General features: G+C 51.6%; 12 protein-coding genes across 12 annotated transcripts; 5 read left to right on the top strand and 7 right to left on the bottom strand.

The window, feature by feature from the left end:
* Window positions 1-1,875: 1,875 nt before the first annotated feature.
* On the bottom strand, window positions 1,876-3,638 carry PtrM4_102790 (Homeodomain-containing transcription factor; the record flags this gene model as incomplete). Its single annotated transcript, XM_001936299.2, has 2 exons — window positions 1,876-3,331; window positions 3,382-3,638. 2 exons carry the CDS (start codon window positions 3,636-3,638, stop codon window positions 1,876-1,878), a joined length of 1,713 nt encoding a protein of 570 aa, XP_001936334.2.
* A 2,565-nt stretch (window positions 3,639-6,203) lies between these two features.
* Window positions 6,204-7,481, bottom strand: PtrM4_102780 (DUF3722 multi-domain protein; the record flags this gene model as incomplete). Its single annotated transcript, XM_066107480.1, has 3 exons — window positions 6,204-7,006; window positions 7,055-7,333; window positions 7,385-7,481. The coding sequence occupies 3 exons, from the start codon at window positions 7,479-7,481 to the stop codon at window positions 6,204-6,206; spliced, it is 1,179 nt and encodes a 392-aa protein (XP_065961929.1).
* A 231-nt stretch (window positions 7,482-7,712) lies between these two features.
* On the top strand, window positions 7,713-8,475 carry PtrM4_102770 (mRNA turnover protein MRT4; the record flags this gene model as incomplete). Its single annotated transcript, XM_001936301.2, has 2 exons — window positions 7,713-7,903; window positions 7,959-8,475. 2 exons carry the CDS (start codon window positions 7,713-7,715, stop codon window positions 8,473-8,475), a joined length of 708 nt encoding a protein of 235 aa, XP_001936336.1.
* A 293-nt stretch (window positions 8,476-8,768) lies between these two features.
* On the bottom strand, window positions 8,769-9,392 carry PtrM4_102760 (uncharacterized protein; the record flags this gene model as incomplete). Its single annotated transcript, XM_001936302.2, has 2 exons — window positions 8,769-9,175; window positions 9,323-9,392. 2 exons carry the CDS (start codon window positions 9,390-9,392, stop codon window positions 8,769-8,771), a joined length of 477 nt encoding a protein of 158 aa, XP_001936337.1.
* A 1,653-nt stretch (window positions 9,393-11,045) lies between these two features.
* PtrM4_102750 (SET domain containing protein) lies at window positions 11,046-12,112 on the top strand (the record flags this gene model as incomplete). The annotated part of the gene is made up of 2 exons (XM_001936303.1): window positions 11,046-11,851; window positions 11,908-12,112. The coding sequence occupies 2 exons, from the start codon at window positions 11,046-11,048 to the stop codon at window positions 12,110-12,112; spliced, it is 1,011 nt and encodes a 336-aa protein (XP_001936338.1).
* A 247-nt stretch (window positions 12,113-12,359) lies between these two features.
* Window positions 12,360-12,506, bottom strand: PtrM4_102740 (uncharacterized protein; the record flags this gene model as incomplete). Its single annotated transcript, XM_066107479.1, has 1 exon — window positions 12,360-12,506. One exon carries the CDS (start codon window positions 12,504-12,506, stop codon window positions 12,360-12,362), a length of 147 nt encoding a protein of 48 aa, XP_065961928.1.
* A 1,244-nt stretch (window positions 12,507-13,750) lies between these two features.
* Window positions 13,751-14,725, top strand: PtrM4_102730 (DDE-3 multi-domain protein; the record flags this gene model as incomplete). Its single annotated transcript, XM_066107478.1, has 1 exon — window positions 13,751-14,725. One exon carries the CDS (start codon window positions 13,751-13,753, stop codon window positions 14,723-14,725), a length of 975 nt encoding a protein of 324 aa, XP_065961927.1.
* A 304-nt stretch (window positions 14,726-15,029) lies between these two features.
* Window positions 15,030-16,724, bottom strand: PtrM4_102720 (uncharacterized protein; the record flags this gene model as incomplete). Its single annotated transcript, XM_066107477.1, has 1 exon — window positions 15,030-16,724. The coding sequence occupies one exon, from the start codon at window positions 16,722-16,724 to the stop codon at window positions 15,030-15,032; it is 1,695 nt and encodes a 564-aa protein (XP_065961926.1).
* A 309-nt stretch (window positions 16,725-17,033) lies between these two features.
* On the top strand, window positions 17,034-18,899 carry PtrM4_102710 (uncharacterized protein; the record flags this gene model as incomplete). The annotated part of the gene is made up of 4 exons (XM_001936304.2): window positions 17,034-17,250; window positions 17,413-17,609; window positions 17,673-18,403; window positions 18,563-18,899. 4 exons carry the CDS (start codon window positions 17,034-17,036, stop codon window positions 18,897-18,899), a joined length of 1,482 nt encoding a protein of 493 aa, XP_001936339.2.
* An 826-nt stretch (window positions 18,900-19,725) lies between these two features.
* Window positions 19,726-20,475, top strand: PtrM4_102700 (Qor, NADPH:quinone reductase and related Zn-dependent oxidoreductase; the record flags this gene model as incomplete). The annotated part of the gene is made up of 1 exon (XM_001936305.2): window positions 19,726-20,475. The coding sequence occupies one exon, from the start codon at window positions 19,726-19,728 to the stop codon at window positions 20,473-20,475; it is 750 nt and encodes a 249-aa protein (XP_001936340.2).
* A 219-nt stretch (window positions 20,476-20,694) lies between these two features.
* PtrM4_102690 (uncharacterized protein) lies at window positions 20,695-21,231 on the bottom strand (the record flags this gene model as incomplete). Its single annotated transcript, XM_001936306.2, has 1 exon — window positions 20,695-21,231. The coding sequence occupies one exon, from the start codon at window positions 21,229-21,231 to the stop codon at window positions 20,695-20,697; it is 537 nt and encodes a 178-aa protein (XP_001936341.2).
* A 1,963-nt stretch (window positions 21,232-23,194) lies between these two features.
* On the bottom strand, window positions 23,195-24,094 carry PtrM4_102680 (DUF4050 domain containing protein; the record flags this gene model as incomplete). The annotated part of the gene is made up of 1 exon (XM_001936307.2): window positions 23,195-24,094. The coding sequence occupies one exon, from the start codon at window positions 24,092-24,094 to the stop codon at window positions 23,195-23,197; it is 900 nt and encodes a 299-aa protein (XP_001936342.1).
* Window positions 24,095-24,806: the final 712 nt, after the last annotated feature.

Genomic DNA, 24,806 nt, shown 5'->3' with positions numbered 1-24,806 from the left:
ATCACTTATCAGGCCCGTTGGCAAGGGGTCTCCTTCTGCTCAGGAGCGCGGAGGGTACGGGCTGTTGGTTGGCCCGATGAAATGAGCCCGCCCCATTCTCCCGCTTCGGCGCCACTGCAGCTAAGCGTCTTTCGCACGTCAGGGGAATTAAGCCTTGCCGTGCAAGACCGAGACCGCAAGACCCGGTGCCGGCCATCGTCCGAGCAGCAAAGCCTTACAACTCGCATCGTCGTCGATTCGCCCGCGTCCTTACGATGCGAGCCTTGGACCCCGTACGTCATGATAACCATAACAAATTTTACCTTAGCAACCCAACCCACGTAGCGCCTTGCTCGCCTTACTGTGACGGCCATGGCATTGCATGTCTGCAGCAAGGTACATGCCCGCTCAACTGTCCCAGTACCTGTTGCGCTGTTCCACGACACCTAGACAAGCGCCGCCCCCAAGCTGACCTGACATGTGTTACATAATCACTGCCTACATACAGTACGCCCCGTACTGCTGCTAAGAGTAGGAAATCTCGCATCTGCGCCTGCTCGCTTACACACATGTGGCACAAGCGTCTGAAGAGTCACACCACACGGCAATAGCTGACGATCCTATTGTTGCATCTGCACTCCAAAACACACTGAGCTCCTTCGCCCTCCGCTTTCGTATTCGGAGCTAACGGATGTCCATACGGACGCCGTCGCCGTGTTGCCATGTTGCCATGTTGCACATATTCTCTTCACGTGCATAAAAAAACATTCAATCGTTTCCTCAATCGTTTTCTTCACGTCGCGAAATGTCACACGCGGAAGACAAGGTTTTGTGTTTTGTCGTTTGTCGAGTCAAACGTCGCCTGTCGTGCAGAAAATTCATGACTTACAAGTCATTCCCCGCCCACTGATTGGCTCCACATGTGGTAATACCAATGTTATAGACTGCGGGCGGGCTGACCCGAGTTGGATTCATTGGATTCATTTTGCTCTTGTCAAATAAGGCTGTGTTGTTTGGTACCGCGACTTTAGTCCGCGAGATTGCGACCCTCATCCTCAACTGACCCTGGAATACGAAACTCTTGTCCATCGCAATTTCACAACTCTATAATATACCATTTCCCCGCCACGCCTGCCGCCCTTCCCCTCCTCTCTCTCTCACACACACACACACACATCACACATTCTTGGAGCTTGGTTTGAGATAATATAGTATCTTAATTACTGAATCCGCAGCCGCAGAAAGAGCAGTACTTTATCGGAGATCCCATCGAAAGCTACAACTCAAGCACGCGCAGCGGCTCTGATTCCACTACAACCCCCGCAGCACAAGATCCCCTCAAATGCCAATCCTCCATTCACCCGGAAATGACCAAAAACCTTGGACAGAAGCAACAAAAGAAACAATGGCTAACTCGCAACAAGCAAGGATGATGAACAATGAAAAATATGAAAATCAAATGACGACCGGCATATACTGCTGACGTCTAACCAACACCAGCGCAGGTTCCACCAGTCCGCCCTTTCTTTGTGTATAGGTCCCATCCCGCCAATACCGTTGAAACGCCATATCAAGAACCAATCCCTGGATGATGGTGGTCGTCCAATTTGCGTTATGAAGAGATGATGAATGGTGGTGGAGAGTGAGAGGGTCCTCCCGCGGCCGCAGGAAGACCCTATGCGAAAGATGCATTATGTCCAAACGGTTGAACCATTATGTCCGACAAGACAAGCGCGAAGAGGGGGAGCGGGGAAGCATCCCCCATGACTATCTCTAGTCAGAGGACGTGCGTACCAAGCTTCCCCATTAAGGTTAACAGGTTAACTAGGTTCGGGTATAAGAGTAAGGAAGCAAAAGACGAATTGACAATGAGACAACAGTCTCAGCTCAGCTCCATTACATCTGATGATGCTCAGGCGACAGGCTGGAAGGGTCTATCGTGCCAAACGACACGAGGTTCTGCATGTCCAAATCATCGGAATGCTCGTCCATCATTGGTGACCGAAACGGCATGTTTAGACTTTGCTTAGCGTACATGTCTGTCATCTGTAGCGCCTCGTCTGACATGCCGTTGTCGTGCGACATCTGATGGAAGTCGCCGTGGTTGTCACGGCCAAAGGAACCCAATGGTGGGGACTGGTTTGCGATGATCGGGTCAGGATGGCTCATGGCTGGCATGGGCGAGTGACCTGATCCCGAGTGAGGAGGTGGGCCCATTGGCGTGTGTACGTATGGAGGAATGTTGTATTGGCCATAGTTCGACGCCGGGATGTTGTCATTTGATGGACCCGATGTGAAGAAGGCGGGTGTGCCGTACTCGGAAGGTGAGTTGGCTGTGGTAGCAGACATGGGGTATTGTCTGTAGTCCATGCCGTATCCCGCAGATGTGTCAATGCTCAAGTGAGGACCGATGGGGCCTGCACTGTGCGGTTGCGGCGCAAAGATCTCTGGGTTAGGCATGTATGGTGATGGCTGTTGTTCCTGAATCAGGAAAGAGGGCATCGGGTTGCGAAGCATTGAAAAGTCCATCGCGACAGGTACTGACCGACTTCGCTGACGCTTGTGGCCGCGCGGTTGGAAGGGTTGAGGCGCCAGATGGGATTCTTGGAACACAGCCATGTGAGGATGTACAAGGTGGTTGGGCTGGGACGCGGGACGGTGGTTGATTGGCGAGACTGGTGCCGAGACGGCAAAGCTGTTGGGGTCGTACATGTTGTGTCGATTCTGAAACGATTCCAGTGAGACAAGTTTCGCAAGTTGGCCACTCAGAACCTTCGGGTGTCCACCCAAGTGGTGCACCATGATGTTGGATGCCTGCTGGTCCTCGGTGAAGTCGCCACATTGGAAAAATCCACCCGAGCCAGAAGAGTCCATGAAGAAGTTTGGTGGGCGGTTGAGCTCCACAATGAGACCCCCTGGGCGTTGCGATGCGCCCTCGGCGTTTGCAGTCATGTCGCCATTCTCTAGCTGAATGTTCTTGATGTAAGAGAATGGGTACTCGATTTTGTAGCCAGCTGAATCGTTGTTGATGTAGTACGTGATGCAGCACTTTTCGGGTGAGTAAAAGACGACCAAATCCATGGCGCTTTGTCCGACTCTCCTCCAGCTGCCAATGCTCAGCGAGCGGCATGCAAAGTGATGGATGACAACCTTGGAGTTGTTGGCGTCGGTGTTGAGAAGCATACCGCTGCCGTATGGCATGCCGCCAGCACGGCCAAGGAAGTTTGTGCCAATTGACTTGCCAGACTCCATTGCTTGGAGCGCAAGATATCTGCGCATTGATTCAGGGATGTCATTACAGTCATCGCCGTTCTCAATGCTCTTCTTGGCAATGTTCTTGATCTTAGCTCGCCTAAGTTGCTGTCAGTATTACGCACGGGGCAAGTTGCTCGCTAGTCCTACCTGTTTTGGAACCAGATCTGTACTGAGCGCTCGGTCATGTTGATCTCGGAAGCGATTCTTTCACGTGTAGCAGCAGTCGGTGTGGGGTTCTTGTTGAACTCGACCTCGAGCGTCACCAGTTGGTCCTGAGTAGCTCTCTGTCGCTTCTGGTTTCGCTGCTGCTGGGTGAGAGTGCTTTTGCGCGGAGGCCGGCGCGGGGCAGAGCCCTGCGTCGGGGTAGGGGTCTGGGCGGGTGGTGATGGTGTGGGGGACACCATTGCGTCGTCGCTTGCCTGCATGATGTGTGGTGGGTGATGTGGATGAGAGTCGATTGAGGGTTGGGTGGTGATGTGATGTGATGTGGAGGGAGCAGTCGAGCTAGCACCTCAGTCTATCAATGTTCGTAAAGTGTCGTGAAGTAATGTTCCAGCAATTGAGTGGTGGTGAAGGTGGAGCTATGCGAAGCTGGGTTTTGGCCAATGCCGCTAGAGGAATGATCCGGGGGCTATGGAGACTCAAGACACCGTCCAGGCGCGTATGTATGTAAGAAGTAAGCTGCTGACCGAGGAGCAGATGGGTGGCAAGACGATCGTCCGAAAGCGATTTCTGGGTCGACCGAGAGTGAATGAAGCGTGTATGGAAGGAGTGGACAGGCAGGGCCTAAAGGAGGGTTGTGTAGAAAGGAACGTGGGCAAAGGCCGAAAGGAGTGGCGGCACTTCGCAGAAGTCGACAGAGAAAGAGAACGTGTTAGCTACCACACCGACAGCAGGGTGACGATGGGAAAATGCGGATAGAGGAGCTGGCCTTGGATTGTAAATGAGCGACCGTGGGTGGGAAAGGGGAGATTAAGGGAAGGGGCTTTGAAGCCGGGGGGAAGGTGCGCGCCGGCTAGCGCTGGATGGGCGGGGCGCTTGGTGGCCCAGGATTCCGCCCAGAGACAGTTTTAGCCCAACGGCACCACGACTTGACGCCAGGCGCGAGACCAGTGGTGACGCACCAAAACGCTTATGTTCTGAAGCAAACCATGGTGCCTGAACCTTGAACGGCTTGTCCTCCGCTCTCGACAGTGTCGTCTGTGTCGTCTGTGTCGACTGTTACAGGCGCACCGCAGGGCTGCCCGCACACGCCCACGCTCGCGCTGTCGGCAACGGGCCAGCCAGACGGCCAGGGGAACTAACGTAGGAGCTCAAGACTCCGACATGGGTCCAGGGATAGGCTATGTTGCGAGCCTCAGCCGGGCCTCAGGAGAAGTGGGCGCGATAGGGCAGTCCTTGCCGCGACAGCTCGCCGAGAGGCCAGTCAGCGTAATGGTGGTTTGAAAGTGAGCGTGCATGAACGTGCTCGTTATTCGAGAAGGGCGCGTCGGCGTAAAGTGGTTGCGCCTGCGCCTGCGCCTGCGCCCGCTCGGAATAGTCCGCGTATGCCGTCGGCCTAGAATAGATGGAGCGTGTCTTGACCACCAACGGGCACATGGCGGAGGAGAGGGAAGGGGACGACATGGAGGGCATGAGGCGTGCGCGTTTGGGGCGTTGACAATCCATTGCTCGTAGCTTGCAACAGCAGCACCATGAGCACGGCCTTGACGTCCATCGCACTCTCGGGGCTGTCTCGCCGTACGCGCCCACGGTCACGGTCACGGCCACGGCCACGGCGGCCACGCCTACGCTCACGCCCAGAGCCCACCAGAGTGAGAGTGACCTGACCAGACTTTGATGCGGCGCAGGTCCCCTTGCGGCATCGTGAGCCTGAGCCCTCGCGCGGATCTCTCGGGTGGGCCGAATGCGAGGTGATCCTGATCATGATGCTGCTTTGCATCGGCGCCCGTGCCGTCTGATCGCGCAGGCGCGCCAACATGACACGCTCGCTCACAAAGCCACTAAATCCACCTTTACAAATTCGTCGCATTTGGGGCGGATTGAGTCGGATTGAGACGGGCGCTGGGGTCAGGCCTGGTCGGGTTTGGCATTCTGGCAATTCTCTAGTTGCTCTAGAAGACTTTCAACACAAGAAGCAGCTAGCTCCTCGGCCGTCTTGTCGCCCTACAGCTGTCAAGCAAGCTATGGTAGCCATGGCTTCCCTGCACAAGAGCCCTGCAAAGCCTTGCGCCAGGCACCGCCGTATCAATCGTGGACGCAGACGCGTCGACAAGCGAGCCACAACGACCAACAACCCGGAACCTGACTCTCCACCAACAGCACCGTCCGCCGCGACCGCAGCCGTGACCGGATCGGCACAAAAACTTACTCCAAACCGACCATGTCGTTGCTTACCCTTTCCTCTGCACCCGACGTGCGCCGACCGGACCAGATGGCTTGTTCGTCTTCGTGCCGCAGCCTTCACGTCTGCCAGGTGTAACAGATGGTGCGTCTTATGCCGCAGCATTGAAAACAAGTCAAAACGGCCCTGGGGCAGTGTGACGGACAGCCATTATCCCCACACTTCGTTTCAGCCGTCACACCGCTCGGGTCCACGCTGCACGCTGCACTCTACCGCAGACTTGCCCACTCACTCGACACCCAGCCATGGCCTGTCTGCTGTGACCACTAAACACATGGTCGCGATCGCTTGGACCTTGTCGAACCCGTCATCTCTGAGTCCACTTGCCCACCCCTTTTTCCCCCGCCGCCTAACTGCTCGGGAAACCTTTCTGACAGCCACGGCAAGTGGGAAGGAAACGCGTTTCTAGACTCGGTCGGCCTGAGGAAAAAAAGTTGATCATTGCTCTGTTTGGCCCGGAGCCCCATCGGTGGAAGGTGCCGTCGTTTGGAGCCATTTGGAGCCACCAGGTCCCATCTCGGGCCTATGACGAGTCAAGCACACATGATCCAAGTCACTCTGGCGCTCAAGATGAGTACTGCAGCTCAATACCGACCGATCGGAATATCTGTTCTCTTTTCAACAGGTCCAGACTTGCGCCGAGCGTGAATAGGAGCTCCTTTAGTCTGCCCTCCCATAAAACTCCGACGCGCCAATCCTGGTCGACCCGCGCCTTGAGCACCCCAGAAACGTCGTCGTCTGGCGAAACCGTTGGGCGTTTCCAATCTGGACGCAGCTTTTTGACCGCCCACTCTACGTCAGTCGTGCTGCGTATGCGCCACAATTCGCACCCGAGCTGCAGCTCACTTTCATATGAGTAGAAATTAAAGTCGAAGCGGGAACTAAGCGCAAGGTTACGTCCAGCCTTGACGGCATATGTGGAAGACAGATTGCCCATCAACGGGTTCAGCGTCAGCGTCATGGTATACGGGAAACCCGCATGGTTGGGTAGGGTAGCGAATCGCAGCCCCGTGCTGATCCCCCCGCTCTTGTTGAGTATGCCATAGTAGAGCTCTGCGCCTGCACTGAAGCGGCCATGCACAGACTCTACCTGCTCTGCAACTATCGGCTCCGTAGCCGCGACTTTGGCATCAGGCCCAAAGTTGTACAGTCCTCGGACGCCCATAAGAGCCGAATCGGTGCTGTACATGTATTCGGTACTATATTTGCCCATGTCATTTTGCAGGAGCGTAAGAATCGTCCCGCCATTGTTGAGGTTCGAGTCGCTTACGGCCGCGATCCGAAGTTGTCGTGTAGGACTAAGGCGGCGCAGATATAGGGCTTCGAGTCTGGACTGAGGGAGGAATATGCGCCCATAGAGGAGGGTGTCTACCAATCTTTAGCCGGGGTACATGTTGGCCCAGTCACGAAGCTCACTCTTGCGGTCTATTCGCTGACCCGCATGCCACACCTCCCACGACCATTTCTCGTCTGGTCTTCGCAACTCTTTGGTATGTTTGTAACCTCGTATTACATGGTGCAAGTCAATATGGGAAGTCCTGAGGTCCTTCCGCAGTGGTAGCGATGAATAAAGGTAGGATACTGAGCCGTCGACAATACCCACGCTTCCTAGCGTATATGATGTCGCAAAATTTGGAGCGGCAAGAGAGGATATCTGCATGCGTAGGCCTCTGGGAATATCGAAATCGAGCAATGCTACGATATAGTCAGTACGTGCTCTGCAAAGCCATCTGATATGTGACGTACCTCGTGCCGACGCGTTGAGTGCGCCATAGGAATTGTCGACGTTCCAGTGTGATGCCTCGTAGAACGCATGCTGCACGCTCTCCATAAAGTCAAACATGTCTTATGTCATCTGTGTACCATTTCGAGCGACTTTGATGTCTGCAAGCTTGAACGAGAGGTGGGTGGGATTGCTGGAAGATGCGTAGCGGAGTTGAGCCGCGGCTGCACCAATCGGTGATTCGCCAAAATTCCCCGCTCAATTTTTTGGAAGTTGCGCCTGGTCGAACTTTCTCTCGAGCGCAACGCCGCAACCTACACCACCCCCAAAAACTTCAATAATCCTGTCAAAATGCCCAAATCGAAGCGCGCGAAGGTCGTACACCTTACCAAGACGGACAAGAAGGGCAAGGAGCTTTCCTTGAAGCTGTTTGCCAATGTCCAGGAAGCCGCCGATAACTACGAGCACGTCTTCGTTTTTGCAGTGGAAAACATGCGCAACTCGTACCTGAAGGATGTGCGCGCAGAGTTTTCAGACAGCCGGTATGTGTCATGTAGCTGAGCAGATTGAGGTGGCAGGTATCTGACATTTGCGCAGATTCTTCTTCGGCAAGACCAAAGTAATGGCAAAGGCGCTCGGCCAGACGCCAGCAGAGGAGCACCTAACCAATCTCTCCGAGCTTACCAAACACCTCAATGGCAACGTTGGGCTCCTATTTACCAGTCGCGACCCCAGCGAGATTATCGACTACTTTTCTGCCTACTCCAAAACCGACTTTGCGCGTGCCGGTGTTGTCGCTACACAGACATTTACAGTACCTGCCGGTGTGGTTCACTCAAGAGGTGGGGAGGTGCCTGAAGACGAGGATGTACCGCTGCCGCATAGCATGGAGACCACCATCAGGAAATGGGGTATGCCAACAAGGCTCCAACAAGGAAAAATTGTCTTGGATGCTCCTTACACGATTGCCGAAGAGGGAAAGGTCATGAACAGTCATCAGACAGCGCTACTGAAGATGTTCGGTGTAGCCATGGCTGACTTCAAGATCGACCTCAAGGCCTACTATTCCAAGGCCACCGAGTCGGTGACCGAGGTTGGCGCCATGGAGGAATAAGAAGCTGGACAATTTTGGTTGCATCTTACGGCGTTTGGCAGGCGTTGGGATTGATAATGGCAAAAGTATGAAATGCTAGATGACGTTTTTTACAGAAAGCTCACAGGTCACTTGAACGAGCACATATCGAATATACCCTATGATGTTGTACCCAACACCCGCTAGGTTCACAAGCATGTCCCTACCACGGCACTCGTTTTCATTATTTCTATCGGCGTTGTGCGCATGCTAAACATTTTGTCCTGCGGTCATCTCCCACGCTAATGAAGAAAATGACCGCCCTTCAAAGCTTCCTACAAGATCGCCCATCCGGCCACGAGGCCGCCAATTATGACCCCCACTGCCTCAGGAAAGTTTGCTGCAGCGGCGCCAGTCCCCGCCGGAGCAGTCGTACTAGCCGTAGTCCCACGAACTATAGAACTCGACGTACGGGACGCACTAGTGGACGTGGATGACTGAGTAGCCGTATGCGAGGTCGTAGCATGCGTTATCGTCGAGTTCCGCGCCTTGCTCGACGTCGACAGTGTAGCGTTTGCCAGCTGGCCAGACGGATAGACAGCCGCAGAAGTGGTTGGGCTCAGAACAATCGTAGTAGTCTGGTTGGAAGCGAAAGAAGCAGATGAAGTAGCCGCGGCGCTGAGCGTGGGGTAGACGAGACCGTTGGGGCCATAGTAGGGCTCAGTGTTAGTTTCGACAAAGGCTAGGGGTAGAGGTGTTAGTTTGGTCCCTTTGCTGCATGCACGCACGGCACGCGCGCATGTCGTTGGCGATGATACTACTGTTTCTCCACCTGGGTAACCTGCATGCCACTATTGAAAAAACGGTGCCAAAAGAAAGGGTGACTTACTGCTTGATGGGGAATCTTGTGCGAGCGCAACGGCTACCATGCCGAGCAGCGCGAGAAGAAACTTTGACATATCTTTTCTTCGGGTTGTGTGGTTCTTTCCTTCCTCTAGATCTTTTGGGGCGGCAACACACGTATAGCTAGCGATGAGGAACGTTTACGTGGATCGGTAGGTATAGTTGACCAAAAAAGATAATAATAATAACTATTAACTATAGTTACCCGAAACAAAAGTAAAATGAATGATCAGCAACACATAAACGATAGTATATATTGCAGACAGGCAAGACGCGGACTTGGCTCAAATCACGAAACAGGAAAGCGTCAGGGTGAACGAACGAACGAGCGAGCGAACGAACAGCAGCAGCAGGACCAGGTCAAGACACCGCCGCACATGCGCGCGCGCATCACGGTCCGTCCCTCAGCTCATCCTCCATTGCGGTCCAGCCCCGTCAAACCGGCCTAGCCCTCGTACCCATCTCGTAAAAGAAAAAGCATAAACTACGCATTTACCTATTTACCGTCCCGTTACCTATAGCCATCCATTGCAATAGCAAGTGCGCCTAGCGAGTAGCGAGCTGGGATGCACAATAACTCAAGCGCAAGGCCCAATCTCCGCGAATTGGGAGCTGGCTAGGGCTAGCATTAGAGGGGTTTGGGGGGACGGGGGTGTGTCTCGTGATTCTCGTGTTTTCGACGGACGGCGGCTGGAAAGGCTTGGGTGTAGGTCGGATAGGTTCATGTGCACATGATAGGTAGGTACTTGGCTACACTTACCGTACCTGGCTGGCTAAGCCAGCGGATTGAGAATGGTTGTGAACCAATGGATGTAGTGGTAAAGCGGTGGCGACGGAGCGGGTTTTTTTGCTTTCTTACTTTTGCATGCTGGAGTTAGGGGCAGATGGGCACGTGAGAATGGGGCAGTAGAAGCGTTGGCTAAGAGACGTTGTGGCAAGCTGGGTGCAGGGAGGTGGGGACTTTTGTTGTTGTTCTTGTTTGCCCCTGGATGAGCGCTTGGCAGGTACAAGCGATGATGCCCGCAGCCCGTACCGCAGTGGCCGCACCCGTTGCTGCAGCTGCTTGGCTTGCATGACGTGTGGTGGACGGCATATGTACGCGAGCTCTGTTTTTTTTTCGATAGTGGGAAGGCCAGCCCAGCAACCCAGTTTGGACGTATGCTCCGTGGTTGTGGTGTTTTATCTTGTTTTCTTGCTGTAGGGGTTTTTTTGTTTTCGTTTTTACGGTTTGAGTAGACGAGAAGGATCATGTGTGTGGTGGTAGAAGGATTGCGACATTTTTGAGATTGCGATGATGTATGCTTTCGAAATGCAAATTGAGGTACACGTGTTGAGTGTGCACAAAATGGACTGTAGGTGGAAGTTTGAACATGGAGAATAAAACACTTGTTCCACTGGTGTCGACATAACGACACGCATAGACGTATTTCAGAACCTATCTACGTCATGGGTCTTCATTGCGAATCGAGTTATCCTCAATATTAGTCCTGTTTTGTTATTATGGGGGTAGAGTCTCTTCTCTTGATTGATGAGCATATCTTGTTTGCTCCAAGACAATTCTAGAAGTCTCAGTCGTTGCCTTGTTCAATCTCGTAGTAGATGGCTTGGAATGTCTTATTATATTAGCTTGCTACATAAATAGTTAATGCATTTGTTCCCAAATTGCAGATTCTTCAGAACAATTCTCACATCACATACATCGAAGAGCCATGGCTACTTTGGCAAGAATATCTAACGTGGGCGTTGTTGCAGGTTACGGCCTGGTCGCATCACACGACATTGAGCGAGGCGCGCTTATCGTCCAGGAGAATGCACTGGTCTATTGCAACACAACTGTCACTGAAAACCGAGCCGCAGCCACTGCAGTCTATAATTTCTTCCAGAGGGAACGAGACAGGTTCACTAGTCATCTGCAAACCGAAGTTGGGAAACTCGACGATAATGACCGGATAAGATTCAACAATCTCTTTACAATGAATCCTGCAGCAACACCAAGCCATATACTTGTTGATCGTATCCAACACAACTGTTTTGAGTTTATGGTAGAGAGCAGGAGCACTCGTTCCAATAAAATATATGTTGCCGTATATCCAACTATAAGCTTGGCAAATCACTCTTGTGTTCCAAACGCGACAGTTCACATCAATTCAAGAACCTCTACACCTGAAGTGAAACGAGCACAAGGAAGACTGGTAGCATCGAAGAAGATAACAGCGGGCGCAGAGATCTTCGTGAACTACATGACCCATGGGCACATGCTGGTTGGCCACACTGTCCGCAAGCGCGAGTTGAATAGAAGCTGGGACTTTGCCTGCGCATGCAGTGGCTGCAAACCACTTGATCAAGCGCAAATGGACGAAGGGAAACGAATATGCTTAACGTGGATGCATCCCATGATTGAAAATATGGAGGGTCCATCTCCTATCCAAGAGAGGGACACGGTCATTGATAACTTACGCGTGTACATCACCATCCTGCAAAGTATGGGAATATGGGATGAAAGGTTAGCTAATGCGTAAGTTCTTTCTGCTCATTTGTTGAATCTCAAGTGCGCTAACTTCTGCAATATAGCTGGTGGCTATTGGTTCAGAATCATCTCGCCAACGAGGAGTACTGGAAGGCAAAGCGATGCGCCCAGGCTGGGCTACTTGTTGAGAGACACGCGTACGAATCAAATTTCCGGGGCGCTTTACTCGACGTCGCCTTGAGGTGTTATGATCTGGCCGCTGGATCACGCGATCTACTAACCCTAACGGAACCTTACCCGCTACTGTGATTGTAGGAAGTCTAATGCTTCTTTCTTTTGTCGAAACCACATTCGTTACGTGTAATTAGCCACAACTCAATCAACCTTCTTTCTCCAGATCAGCCATATCTATCAAACTGATCATGTTCACATAATGCCCTTGTTGTGAACCTGAACTTGTCTAATACCAGGATAAGTGATATCTCAAATCCAAGGGTATATCTTCATATAAATATACTAGTTTGTTGATTCAATTGCTCTGACGTGTCTGAGAATATCACAAAATGTCCTTCCCACAATCCCCTTGTATGATGCCAGAGTTGTCGAAGGCCTCCTCAAAGCAGATATCCACATTGAAAACCCGGCTTCGAATTGACACAACCACTGCAAAAATAATCACCATACCTAGCCGCGGAAACGGCATGGTCGCCACTGGAGATACTCAACTTCTGGGGGTCCTACGATAGCGATCTTTCAGAAGCGCGAGTACAACTCTTTCTCGCACTTTCAGACATCGACTCAAACACCGAGTGACAGTTCAGATGAGCTGTATGTGATAACTGATAGGTGTGCGGAGGCGCACAAGGCTATTATTGTGGGGTTGAGGATATAGGGGTACTGCTTGGATCAGGATGAGAGTCTGCGGTAAGACGCAGGGGATCTTGGCCAGAGATGTCAACAAGCAAGTCAAGCTGGCTTGATTCTTATCGATTGCAGATCACAGACCATTCTCTGGGACGTGCCACTGTGCACGAGCCTCTATATTGTCTGTGATCTGCAATCGATAAGAATCAAGCCAGCTTGACTTGCTTGTTGACATCTCTGATCTTGGCCCAATATCCTAGTAAGCTCGGATTCCATTCACACGTATTGAAATCTTTAAATGCATCCGGAGACATTGGCTTCTGTCAACTTAGAGAGAAGGATGTGTCTAAGAGATTCATTCTTGCTAGATCCTGGGACAGTGACTGAGCATTTATTTAATCTGTACCGTTTTCACTTGCTATCATGTCTAAAAACTGATAGAGAGCAATAAGGATAGGAATAGTAAAGAGGGTTTAATAGGCGAAGATAAAACAAAGAAACCATATGATCTATCTGTTACAGGAGTTCTTCGACGATTGAAACATAAGCGGGTGACATCATACTCAGTCAGCATTAGCCTCACTCACAACCTATTCACCAAGCACTATGATGACAAATACCGCGTAGACGTAACCATTTGTAACAGGTCGGTGCTACACGGAGAGGAGGTACCCACGGGTTCTGAGGTGCTCGAGGGTCTCTTCAATAGTATCTTGAGACGCTCCGGGCAACTACGTTATGCCAATAACGGTCCGCAAAACGAACGTATGTTGGCGTCAGACAGGATCAACAGATAGCCACATAAGAATCGTCCAATATAAGTGTGCTTGAGATAGGATGGGATGGTGTTCGAGTGTGGTGGAATGTACCCGGCGTTATGGGTGTTTCTCGAAATACCTTGAGCCACCTGGATCTGGTTGGCTTGGTGGCCAAGAACATCAACTCCTATAGTAATTTGTTAGTAAATCGATGCAGCCACGCTTTCTAACACCCACAACGTATTTGAAGTTCATTGTTTGCTGCGATCGCCTCTACTGACTCGCGTTTTTGGTGTTGCAATTTTCTCGAGCCCATCTCATCGCGATGCCAGGCACCGGCCACCGCTTGCAGCCCGCTGTTCTCCAGGCTATCCTCGACCGAATTGCTGCCTGCGAAAGTGATCGAGCCATCTCTAGAGCTACAGGTGCGAGCCGTAACACAGTAGCAAAGCTGAGGTTGAGCTTAGAGTTTTGGGGCGTGCCTTATCCGCCGCGCTGCGTTCGACTTGGGCGGCCATCTATACTCCGGCAAGCTCAGCGCGAAGGCCTTCAGGCATACCTCAATGGCTCACCGGGCGCATACATGGATGAGATGAGGGACTTCTTGTACGACGAGTACGACGTTAGGATAAGCCTTGCGAGCGTTTACCGAGAGCTAGAGAAGATGAGATGGTCTCGCAAGCTTGCAACAAAGCGGGCAAAGGAGCAGAGTGAGCCACTCCGCCGCCTCTATCTTGCCAGGATGGCGCAACACTATAAGGCGGAGCAGATCGTTGCGTTGGACGAGAGCGCCTGCAATGAGCGTACGGGCGACCGCAAGTATGGCTGGTCTCCAATCGGGGAGCCGGTGGAGCTATCACACAGCTTCAGGCGATCAGAACGGTGGTCGCTGCTGCCAGCCATGACGATAGATGGCTACATAAGCTATAAGATCTTTCAAGGCGCGATTACATCTGAGATCCTAGAAGACTTCTTAGAGTTTCAAGTGCTGCCGTTCTGCAATCCTCACCCAGGGCCAGCCTCAGTAATCGTGCTTGATAACGCCTCCATCCATCGATCAGAGCGTGTACGGGTGCTTTGCCAAAGTGCTGGAGTACTCCTTGAGTATCTGCCGCCATACTCACCAGATTTCAACCCCATCGAGAAGAGCTTTAAGCAGCTCAAGGGGTGGATGAAAAGGAATTCAGCGCAAGCGGAGAACTTCATTGACTTTGGGGTCTTTCTTGAGTATGCAGCGCAGCTGGTGTGCTGTAATATTAACTGCAGAAGCTGGTTCCATAGGTGTGGCTATCCCTATTAATTGTGCTTTTAAATGGATGCCACAGTACGTTTCTATAGGTAGATGATACCATACAAATGCGAACGATTACACCTTAATGCGCAACCCACAAAAGCGATTTAATAATTCTAAAAAAATAAGAGCTATTTCTATACATATAGAACTATCTTAGGAAGTTAACCTGTTATAATCGCATAACGTTGTAGTGTTGTACATAGGGCTATCCAAATAGACTATTGTTGCAGCGCATTTGAAACGCCTGAAAAACCTCAACACTATAGCGGGCACGGGCCGCTGTCACCAAAAACGCTCAGGCCACTAAGCTTCAAGCATTCTCGCCATCATCCTCCACAACACTGCTAGACGGTTCAACCACCAATTTCTTGCGCGCAATCTCTTCTCTTTTCTTACAACGTTCGACTCGTCTCCAGTTACGATCTGTGAGACCCTGGTACCCAGCTTGCCATTCTTTTGCAGTGTTTTGTAGCGTGAAAAACCAGCCAGGAGGCTGCTTGAAATGCTGCGTCCACAACTTCAAGATATCACCAGATGGCTGCATCAAGAGGTTGATATCCATAGCTCCGTCAATAACAAGAGTCTTATAAAGCTCGTTAATGTCCTCTCCAACTGTAGGAAATTTTAACTTAAGGTAGTTAAAGAAATTACTAGTATGCTCGTTAATCTCCTGCTCATGATCATATCGGATAGGCGCCCACTGAGATGCACTAGATACCTCAGCTCTTGTTATCGTTGGTGCAGCTGCCTGCAAGTTAGACTCCTGTTGAGGTTGCCTGTTCATCCGCTCAAGCTGTCCAACGATGAGCAGTTTTGTTAAGCTTTTGATATCATCGTCGCCATCTCCAGCCGCCCGCAACTTGCGCGTTTTCTCATGCACCCGCAGGTCCTTTGCTCTCAAAATTGCAAGCCGTACATCATCAGATGGCTCATCGTACGTTGCCCTTCTCGCTGTAATTGCTCTTGCCCACATGGAGATAATGTTGCCGTTGACAAAGAGGTGATCTTCGAAGCGCGCTGGCTGCCTCGCTGTTGGCGCCATCCAGCAGCAATAAGGATAGTTCTCGCAATGGGTATCTGTACAGCGCCATCTATCCCGGATAGCAATAGCATGCCCGCTACCTGCTTGTTCAGCTGCTATTACACCAGCAAGCCCCTCCTCTTGAATCACCGTTGCGGTGCGTCGACGAGGACCGTCGACAACCGTTGGCAACGGCTGCTGCTCCCCTGGAATTTCAGCCAAGATGAGCTCGAAATCGACGTTTACTGGCTCGCTGACATAGTTATCAACCTCTACAACAAGGCGCTGAAAGCTATTCCACGTTGCATCAACACCTCGCCGCAATCGCTTTATCGCGCGCTCGCGTTTGGCCTGCTTAGCTGGGTAAACAACAGTGCAAACAGATGAGATCTTCGCTCTTTTTGGCCGTAATTCTGCAACAACGTCATCTACCCACTGCCATAGGTCGTCGAAATGCAGCGAGTACAGCCGTACGCCGTGCTCGCTATCGGCAGCTTCAGGAATAAAGTGTTTCTCCATATCACCACCAAGGCAAGCCCTCCACCTAACGCGCAGTACAGGATTAACCTCATCCTCTAGCGCTTGCGATGAGCGAGGCAGCCATGGAGTGCCTTCTTGACGTCGGTACGCTGGCTCTCCCTCATCCTCAACACTACCGGCAGCGCCCTTAGCAGCGATCTCATCCTCATCCTCAGGCAGCGGATCGCCATCTCCATCCTCGAAAGTATCCTCATCCTCGCCAACGATATCTTCAGCTTGCGCGGAGGCAGCTGTTTGGGTGGCTTGCAGCTCAGGCTCGGACAACGGGCTTTGACGGCGCGGCGGGGCAGTCGCTGGAGGCGACGGCAGCGCCTCACGGCGGACACGTTTAGGCGTTAAATGGGTAGGATTTTGTCTAGTTGCTGGCGCTCTACGCTTCTGGGAGGACGGGTTAACGCCTTGATCGAATGGCTGCTTCGGCTTACGCTGGCGCTTGGGCGGCATCCCAACAGCAGCTAGATTGAGCTCGCAACAAGCTCCACACAAACAAAACGCTATACACGAACGATTTAGAGTACAGGACTAGCTTCATGGGCTTCTGGAGGTGGGAAACGGCTGCTGCATTAATTTACTAACAAATTACTATGGGAGTTGATGTTCTTGGGCACCAAGCTAACCAGATCCAGGCGGCTCAAGGTATTTCGAAAACCACAATAGTGACATACCATGTCCGTGCGCGCAATGCGCAGCAACGCGTAATGCACCCCCCACTACCAAAATAACCTACACTCAACACGCGATAACTCAACCAATATGGATCAAATCCAGGCTGCGATTGAAGCTATTGAATCAAGAGAACTAGGAGAAGATTTTAGCTATCACCAGATTGCGAAACAATTTGGTGTTGTACGCTCAACATTGGTTAGAAGGCATAAAGCTAAAATACAGCCCCGCGCAGTTGCACATCAAAAGCTACACCCACAACAGGAACAGGAGCTTGTACAGTATATTCAGGGGCTTACAGAGAGACGTACGCCACCTACACGAGAGATGATACGTAATTTCGCTGGATCTATTGCTGGCGGTGACGTTAGCGATAGCTGGGTTACCCGATTTCTCAACAGGAACTCCAATCATCTCATCTCCCGCTGGCAAATAGGCATGGATCGCCAGCGCCACTAGGCTGATTTAGGGGCTAAATACAGCCAATACTTCGATCTTTTGCACCAGAAGATTGAGAAATACAAGATTAAGCTATGGGATATCTACAATATGGATGAGAAGGGCTTTCTAGCTGGAGTTACTGGCAGATCAAAAAGGATATTTAGTAGACAGATGTGGGAGAGAAAGGAAGTTACTACAGGTCTTCAAGATGGCTCGCGTGAATGGGTTACTCTCCTGGCTTGTATTTGCGCTGATGGATCAGCTTTGCCGCTAAGCCTTGTTTACTAGAGCGCCTCAGGGGGTCTTCAATCAAGCTGGGTAGAGGATATCAAGGAAGGAGAACACTCAGCCTTCGTTACATCATCGCCATCTGGCTGGACAAACAACGAGATAGGGGTTGCCTGGCTTAAACAGGTGTTTGATCGGTTCACCAGGTCCAAAAGCTACTCCTCCTACCGATTACTTATCCTGGATGGCCATGGATCTCATGTAACTCCGGAGTTTATTGACTTTTGCGATGAAAACAAGATACTCCTGGCTATCTTTCCCCCTCATTCAACCCATACGCTCCAGCCGCTTGATGTTGTAATGTTCAAGCCACTATCAACTGCTTACTTAAAGGACTTATCCAACTATCTCCACAACAGCCAAGGACTATTATTAGTCAAGAAAGGAGACTTCTTTCCCCTCTTCTGGAGAGCCCGGGGGTCCTCCTTTAAGAAAAACACCATCCAAAAGTCCTTCACGGCCACAGGGATCTGGCCGCCTGATCCCACCCCTATACTCAAAAGATTCAACCGCAACAGCCCTGAGGTATCAAGCTCTGATGAGAGCTCAACTTCTTTACTCATTGGATCAGATTGGCGTAAAATTAAGGCTCTAGTTGATCAAACAACAGCTGATAGAACAAGTAAGGAGGTGAAGAAACTACACAGATCACTCTATCACATCTCAACCCAAAACGAGCTACTCCGCCATGAGATGAAGGGACTAAAGGAGGCCCTGAGTACCAAGGAGAAGTAAAAGAAGAAGAGCCACTCCTTACATCTCCAAAATAACCAGGATAACTATCACGGAGGAGCTGTTTTCTGGTCGCCAAGGAAAGTTCAGCAAGCCAGGGAGCGTAGGGCTATAGAAGAGCGTGAGAGAGATGAGTTACAACTCTAAAAAGCTCATAGATCTGAGTTGAAAGAGCAAGCTCGCTTGTACAAACTTCAGGTAGCTCAGGAGAAGCGTGTGGAGCGGCAGAGACTCAAGGAGGTGCGTGAGAAGGAGAGGGCTAAACAGGTAGCTGAACGCGCACGCCAAAAAGCTGATCGCGACTCTACGAAAGCTATCCAACAAGCCCAAAACAATAAGCGCAAGGCCTCAAAAGCTTCTATCCAGAATAACAAGCGTCAGAAATGCGTTGTTGCTGCTATAGATGTAGAGGAGCTATCAGAGATTGCATCAGCGCCTCCACCATTAACTACCCGCCGCGGCCGCAACATTAAGTTACCGAGTAGATACAAGTAGCACAAGTTGATCGCAAGCATCTAATTAGTATAGCTATATGAAACCTCGTAATAATAGCTATTGTGGGTGGCTCTACAGCCTCATCTTTCATGGGCTTATAGTGCTGAGGGGGGTGCATTACGCGTTGCTGCGCATTGCGCGCACGGACATGGTAAGATGACTAGATCCATCCTAGGAATAAATTCCTCCGATCTTTTCTCCATTCCTTCTCCAACGTCAGACTTACATATTTTGTCCTAGTGCATATTGTTTCTCTACTCTAACCCTAATTCCCCTAATGTGTACCAAGTTATCTTGACAAAATGCAGCCTAACAGTCGTCTTGCCAATGTGCCCGGCGCGGGGATCCGAGTTGGCGTAGCCAGTAGGTTTCGGTTGACAATAATAAAAATAAACACAACATATCAATATTTCTACGTCTCTATATTTATGTCTCTTCTGCTCGCTCTGGTTGAACAAATCCACATCTTCCTAATCTTTCTCAAGAGCAAAAGAAAAACCGCCAAAATGTCACAAACACACACAACCACGGCACCTACAACCACCCTCCCCGAAACAATGCAAGCATGGCAATTCACATCCATCACCACCACTCTCTCCCAAGCTCTCGAGCTCAACTCCTCCGCCCCCCCTCCCCACCGCTCCGCTTAACCCAGGAGAATACCTAATCCAAGTCCACTACGCCTCCCTCAACCCCGTCGACTACAAGCTCCCCGAGCTGCCCCTAATCCCACGCCTCATCCTTCCCTCCCCCCTGCACGCCCGGCCTCGATTTCAGCGGCCGCATCGTGGCTGCCAGCCCAACCAGCACCATCCCAATCGGCACCATGGTCTTCGGCAAGCTCGAACCCAAACACCGTTTCGGCTCCCTAGGCGCCTACATCATCGGCTCCAAAGAAGGCACCGTGCCCCTCCCCTCAGGCGTGAGTGCCGAAGCAGGCGCCACACTGGGCGTATGTGGCCTAGTAACTTATCAATGTCTGCAACGCAACGTCAAAGCAGGCGACCACGTCCTGGTCAACGGAGGCTCCGGCGGAACAGGCACCTTCGCCGTTCAAATCGCAAAAGCCCTCGGCTGTGTCGTTACAACCACGTGCTCGGGCGCCAACGCCCAGTTATGCAGAGACCTAGGCGCTGACCACGTAATCGACTATCGCACCGAATCCGTTGTCGACGTCCTCGCAGCTTCTGGTCGTAAATACAACTTTGTTCTCGATAACGTTGGCGCTACGGCGGAGCTTTACTGGCAGGCGCCGCAGTTCACGGCGCCGGACGCAAAGTACGTGCAGATTGGGTCGCAAGTTAGTGTAGCGTTTTTGTATGATCTAGCGTGGCGGTTCCTGGTGCCGTCATGGTTGGGCGGTGGACAGCGAGCGTTTGCGTTTGGCAAGACGGCTACGAATTATGAGGATTTTGTGGCTTTGGGCAAGATGGTGGCGGCGGGTAGGGTCAGGCCGGTGATGCAGGAGGTTGTGGAGTTTGATGGGGTGAGGGGCGCGTATGAGATGTTGAGGGCGGGGAGGTGTAGGGGGAAGATTGTTGTGAGGGTCTTGGATGAGAAGGACGAACAGGAGTAAGAGTAAGACTATGGTGATGAAAACAGCTCCTTTTTATACTAGAAAAATGGTCTTCTGGTCTCTACAATCTGAAGACTTGATAATCCATCTTACTATCCCCCTATTATCAAGATAGAACAACGCCTCCTCACAAACTCTCGTCCTTGAAGAAGTTGGGAGGTTAAGCGACAACAAAGAGTATTGCTCGATTGACAACATGGAAAAAATCGGTGGGTCGATTCAGGGCGCGAGACCCTCGTCCTTCATTTCCTCCTTAGTCCTCCTCTCCCACAAATACAAATAATCCCCCATACTCTCATCCACCCTCTTCGCAATCTCCCCAGCATCCTTCTCCCCAAACTCCTTCCTCCACTTCTCCTTCTCCTCTTCCATATCCAACCCCTCAGCCGCAAAGCCCGGCAAAATCCCCCTACTATTATTAATCGTGCTCAAAAACCTCGATATCCGGAAATCCTCTACAACTCTCGTCTCCCACTCATACGCCACTGCATCGGGATCCAGGCCCGTCTGCCGACACAGCTTGCGCACTGCCTCGGGACTCTTCATGACGTCGTCGGCGTCGATGACCCGCGGCACGATGCCGACGGCGGCGCCGTGCTCGAGGTACCAGTCATAGAGTTTGCGCTGGCGCTGTAAGGATAGGGTGAAGCGGCCGAAATTGGAGGCTGGGTCTCCGCCCAAATTTATGGCGCGTTGGGCGCGGATGGCAGAGGGGTACATGAGCATGGGGTGGCGGATTTGGAAAATCGGTTGCATGGTTAGGAAGAAGGCGTCAGGAATGGGGGTGGGGTTTGTGTGTTTGACGGGTTCTGAGGGGGAGGCATTGCGGAGGGAAAGGGTAATGCGTGGGAGGGTTGCGGCGTCTTCGGGGTAGAAGGACGAGAAGATTGTATCCGGGCCGTTGATGAAGTATGCGTGTTCTTTTATGAAGACTTTTTTGCCCTGAGTTGGTCGGTTAGCTGGGTGTATATTTTGAGGATTGCTGTGGGGTTGGGTAGGTTGGACAGGGGCAGGGTTGAGGTATGTTCAAGACCGATATGCGTATCTCGCACATCCCGATACCAAAGCATGCAATCCCGTGGCGCAATTGCAACAACCACAGTCTTCCAAGGTTGCACGACGGTACGGTTGTGGCGTTGCTTATATCACCAAGCCCCTCGCCCCTTCAACCTCACCTCACATCCCCTTCCCTTCTCCCCAAAACCAAAACCCAAAATCAAAATCAAAAATCAAATTAAAACTCACATTTCTCTTCGCATCCTCGCACTCATCAAGCATGGCCTCCCATCCCTTCCTATACGCCTCATACAACGCCTCGCGCTCCTCCGGCCACGCACTCAACGGCCCTCGTTCCAACCCCATCATAGTCCCCAACGCCGCATCGTACAACTTGTAGCCCGAGTTCTGATACCCAGGCTGCTTGGACATCATGTTCTGGAAGAGGTTGGATGCAGAGCGGGGGTGTGTGATATGGTAGACACCAATGACATGGGATGGAGGGCCATCATTGTCAATGGGTTGGGGGGAGATTGCACCTGGCATGTTTGAATAGGATTTGTATGGAAAAGAGAGTGGGAGGAGGGTTTGGTGGGTATAAGGAGGATCTGGGAAGAGCAGGAAAAGAGGAGGCAAATTTATAAACATGGCAAAAGAGGATCGCTTTACCTACCCACCGTACCCACCACCCCTACCTATACTCGTATGATCGACGACTACGATCGACGATACCTTGTTATCTTTCTACCTACCTTACCACCTACCGCTGCGAAAGCCCCGTTCTATCCTATCTCATCCCATGCTCGTCCCCCATCCTATATTCGTCCGCTCCGTTCCCACACCCATACCCAGTTCTTACGTACATCCCCCCCTACAAACACGGCACGGCCACCTCCATCACCGACAGAGCGGATCGTTCATACGTTTTTGCACACACATTCAACTTGTCAATGGCTCCACTCAGCGTTACACACCAGCCCCGCACAAGCGGGCGTCATGTATGCACGCACCAACGGCCGACAAGCCGAATATGTACCTCTCTCGGCCGAAAACGGTGAGTGACAAGCAACTTATTTCCGTTTAGCCTAGATAATATAAACAAACGAAGGATTTGCTTAAACGAACGAACAAAATGTTTACGGCAGGTGGGTATGTAGGTGTGTGTAAGTGGGTACAGGTTGGGTAGGTAAGCATGTAGGTGGTGGTAGGTGGTGGTAGGTGGGCAAGCCGAGCAAATGCCGATATCGGGGCTATGAACCTATTTAGGTAAGTTTTTTATCTTATCATCTTATCTGATGATCAGATAAAATTCGATGTGTCACGTGTATAACGTGCATTGGGACTATTGGTTCGTAGATCGGCCCTACAGATTCTTTGTGGGAAATTAGATGGTCATGGTTTGGTATGGTGAAAAGTGTTCAAGTCAGGTGTTAGGCCACCAGCTGGCTGAATTAAATGCCAAGGGGCCGCTGATGTAAAAAATCAGCTGATATGGATATCTAATACGAGCTTTCATCTTCTTATTCCACTCCCGTTCACCCACTAGCAATGCCAACTCGTGGGCGCGTGACATGACAGTGAGACGAAAAACCGATTTCGGAGTACGAAACAAAAGCCAGCCGTTGTCTGTCGCGTTAAGCATGGATGAGATATTTGCATGTACTACCAAGTGCATCAGTTTCGCGGAATAACACAGACAGACTGAGCAAGCAGAGAGTCGACCTCAATCCTTCTTTTCGCCTTGCGCATGTTCAGCACCCTCTTCCTGACCCTGATCGTGATGCCCATTAAGATGCAAGATACGTTTCATGCCATCCACGCTCTTCTCCAAATGAGGGTGTCGCGCAATGAAGCCTGCGTGATGATGCCCACTCGATGTAGTACTAGGGATAACACGCTTCTTCCCAGCCAGAGGATCAATGACTCCGGGCCTAGGAGGCCATTCATCTGTGTCTTTCCAGCCTTGTACCAAGGCTTTTATCATGTCTGCGAGATTGATGGGGACAGAGGGTGTGCGCGAGGAGACGACAATCTTTTGGTAGATATCCGGGTATACTTTTGGTGTGATGGAGGCGCGGATCGCATTCTGGCTGAGTAGGCGGGGCGCAACGGGCACCAGGTCAAATGTGTCTGGTGTTGTTGTGCTGGTGATTGAATGCGACTCGGAGCCCGTGGGTGTGGTGGGATGTTCTTCCGACGAGTAGCCCGCTGCAGACGATGGGCGGTTTGTCGGTCTCTGTCGATGGGTGCCATATTTCTTGACACTTGCTGCGCCTGTCCATGCATCCCTTCGTTCTACCCATATCCTCAGGCCGGGATTCTCCTTCATCTCCTGCTCCAACCGCTCCTTGCGCCTCCTCCTACGCGCATCGCGAGCGCGGGTTACAGCGTCGCCGATAGCATCCGGTGTGTCAAACTTGTATGTGCCGACACGCTCATCTTCAGTATCCGAATCGGCAGACTCCGACTCTCCATAGTAGCGTTCCCGAAAATCTGCGGCATCTCGAACTTCCTCGTCCGAGGCTGACCATGCTGCGGGTACGTCCGGGTACTCCCAGTCGTTCCGAAGGCGCTCGTCAAGGTAGCGTCGGGATGCGCGAGCAGCAGAGAGATTGTTCTCCATGATAAAAAAAGCAGAGAAAGCGGCAGTTGGAGGCAGAGGTGAAACAGTGGAGACTGACAGGCGAGACCCAGGTGGCGGGTGTTCTCGATCTCTGCAGCCGTGTCTGGGCTGCCGCAAGTGCTGCCGATTTCCAAGCGTGAATTGCAGAATTCCAAAACTAGTGACGCACGCCGTGTTCAGATAGTATCAGTAACTGGTTCACCGCCGATCGTCCAAGGTTAGATCAGGCCACTGACTATGGCCTGTTTATATGAGGGTATTGGTCGGGTAGTGGAGAGCGAGAAGCAAGCGTAAGAGCAAGCGCAAAAGCACACAATCGAACCGCAACTAGTAGTGTCTAGTGCAGATGCGAAGGAGCAGGGTTAATGGGATAAAGCTTGAATATCGCAAGTGTGCGCATGTGTTGACGTCGACCAGATGCATGGGCACGCGCACCGGCTAGAGCCCCACCTAACGTCAAAGGCGGGGCTGACGTCTTACGCCATTGAGTAAGCGTCATGAACATCCTGGATCTCGTACCTAGGAATGCGGCCCGATCCTCAACCCAACATTGCGGTCACGATCAACGCTCTGGAACTCAAGTGAATAAGGCTGTCTTGTTCTGAGCACGCAAGCTGTGAAGCTTATAATCGCAACATTGAGTTGTACATTGATCAATCCGAGTGAACACAAAGGGTGTTTGGTGACGCTGAATAACAAGGCTGTCTGTAAA

This window comes from Pyrenophora tritici-repentis, chromosome 5, assembly GCF_003171515.1.
Source record: "Pyrenophora tritici-repentis strain M4 chromosome 5, whole genome shotgun sequence".
NCBI classification, from domain to species: Eukaryota; Fungi; Ascomycota; class Dothideomycetes; order Pleosporales; family Pleosporaceae; genus Pyrenophora; species Pyrenophora tritici-repentis.
The sequence above is the reverse complement of the archived record's forward strand: the minus strand, read 5'-3'. Positions and strand labels throughout refer to the sequence as shown.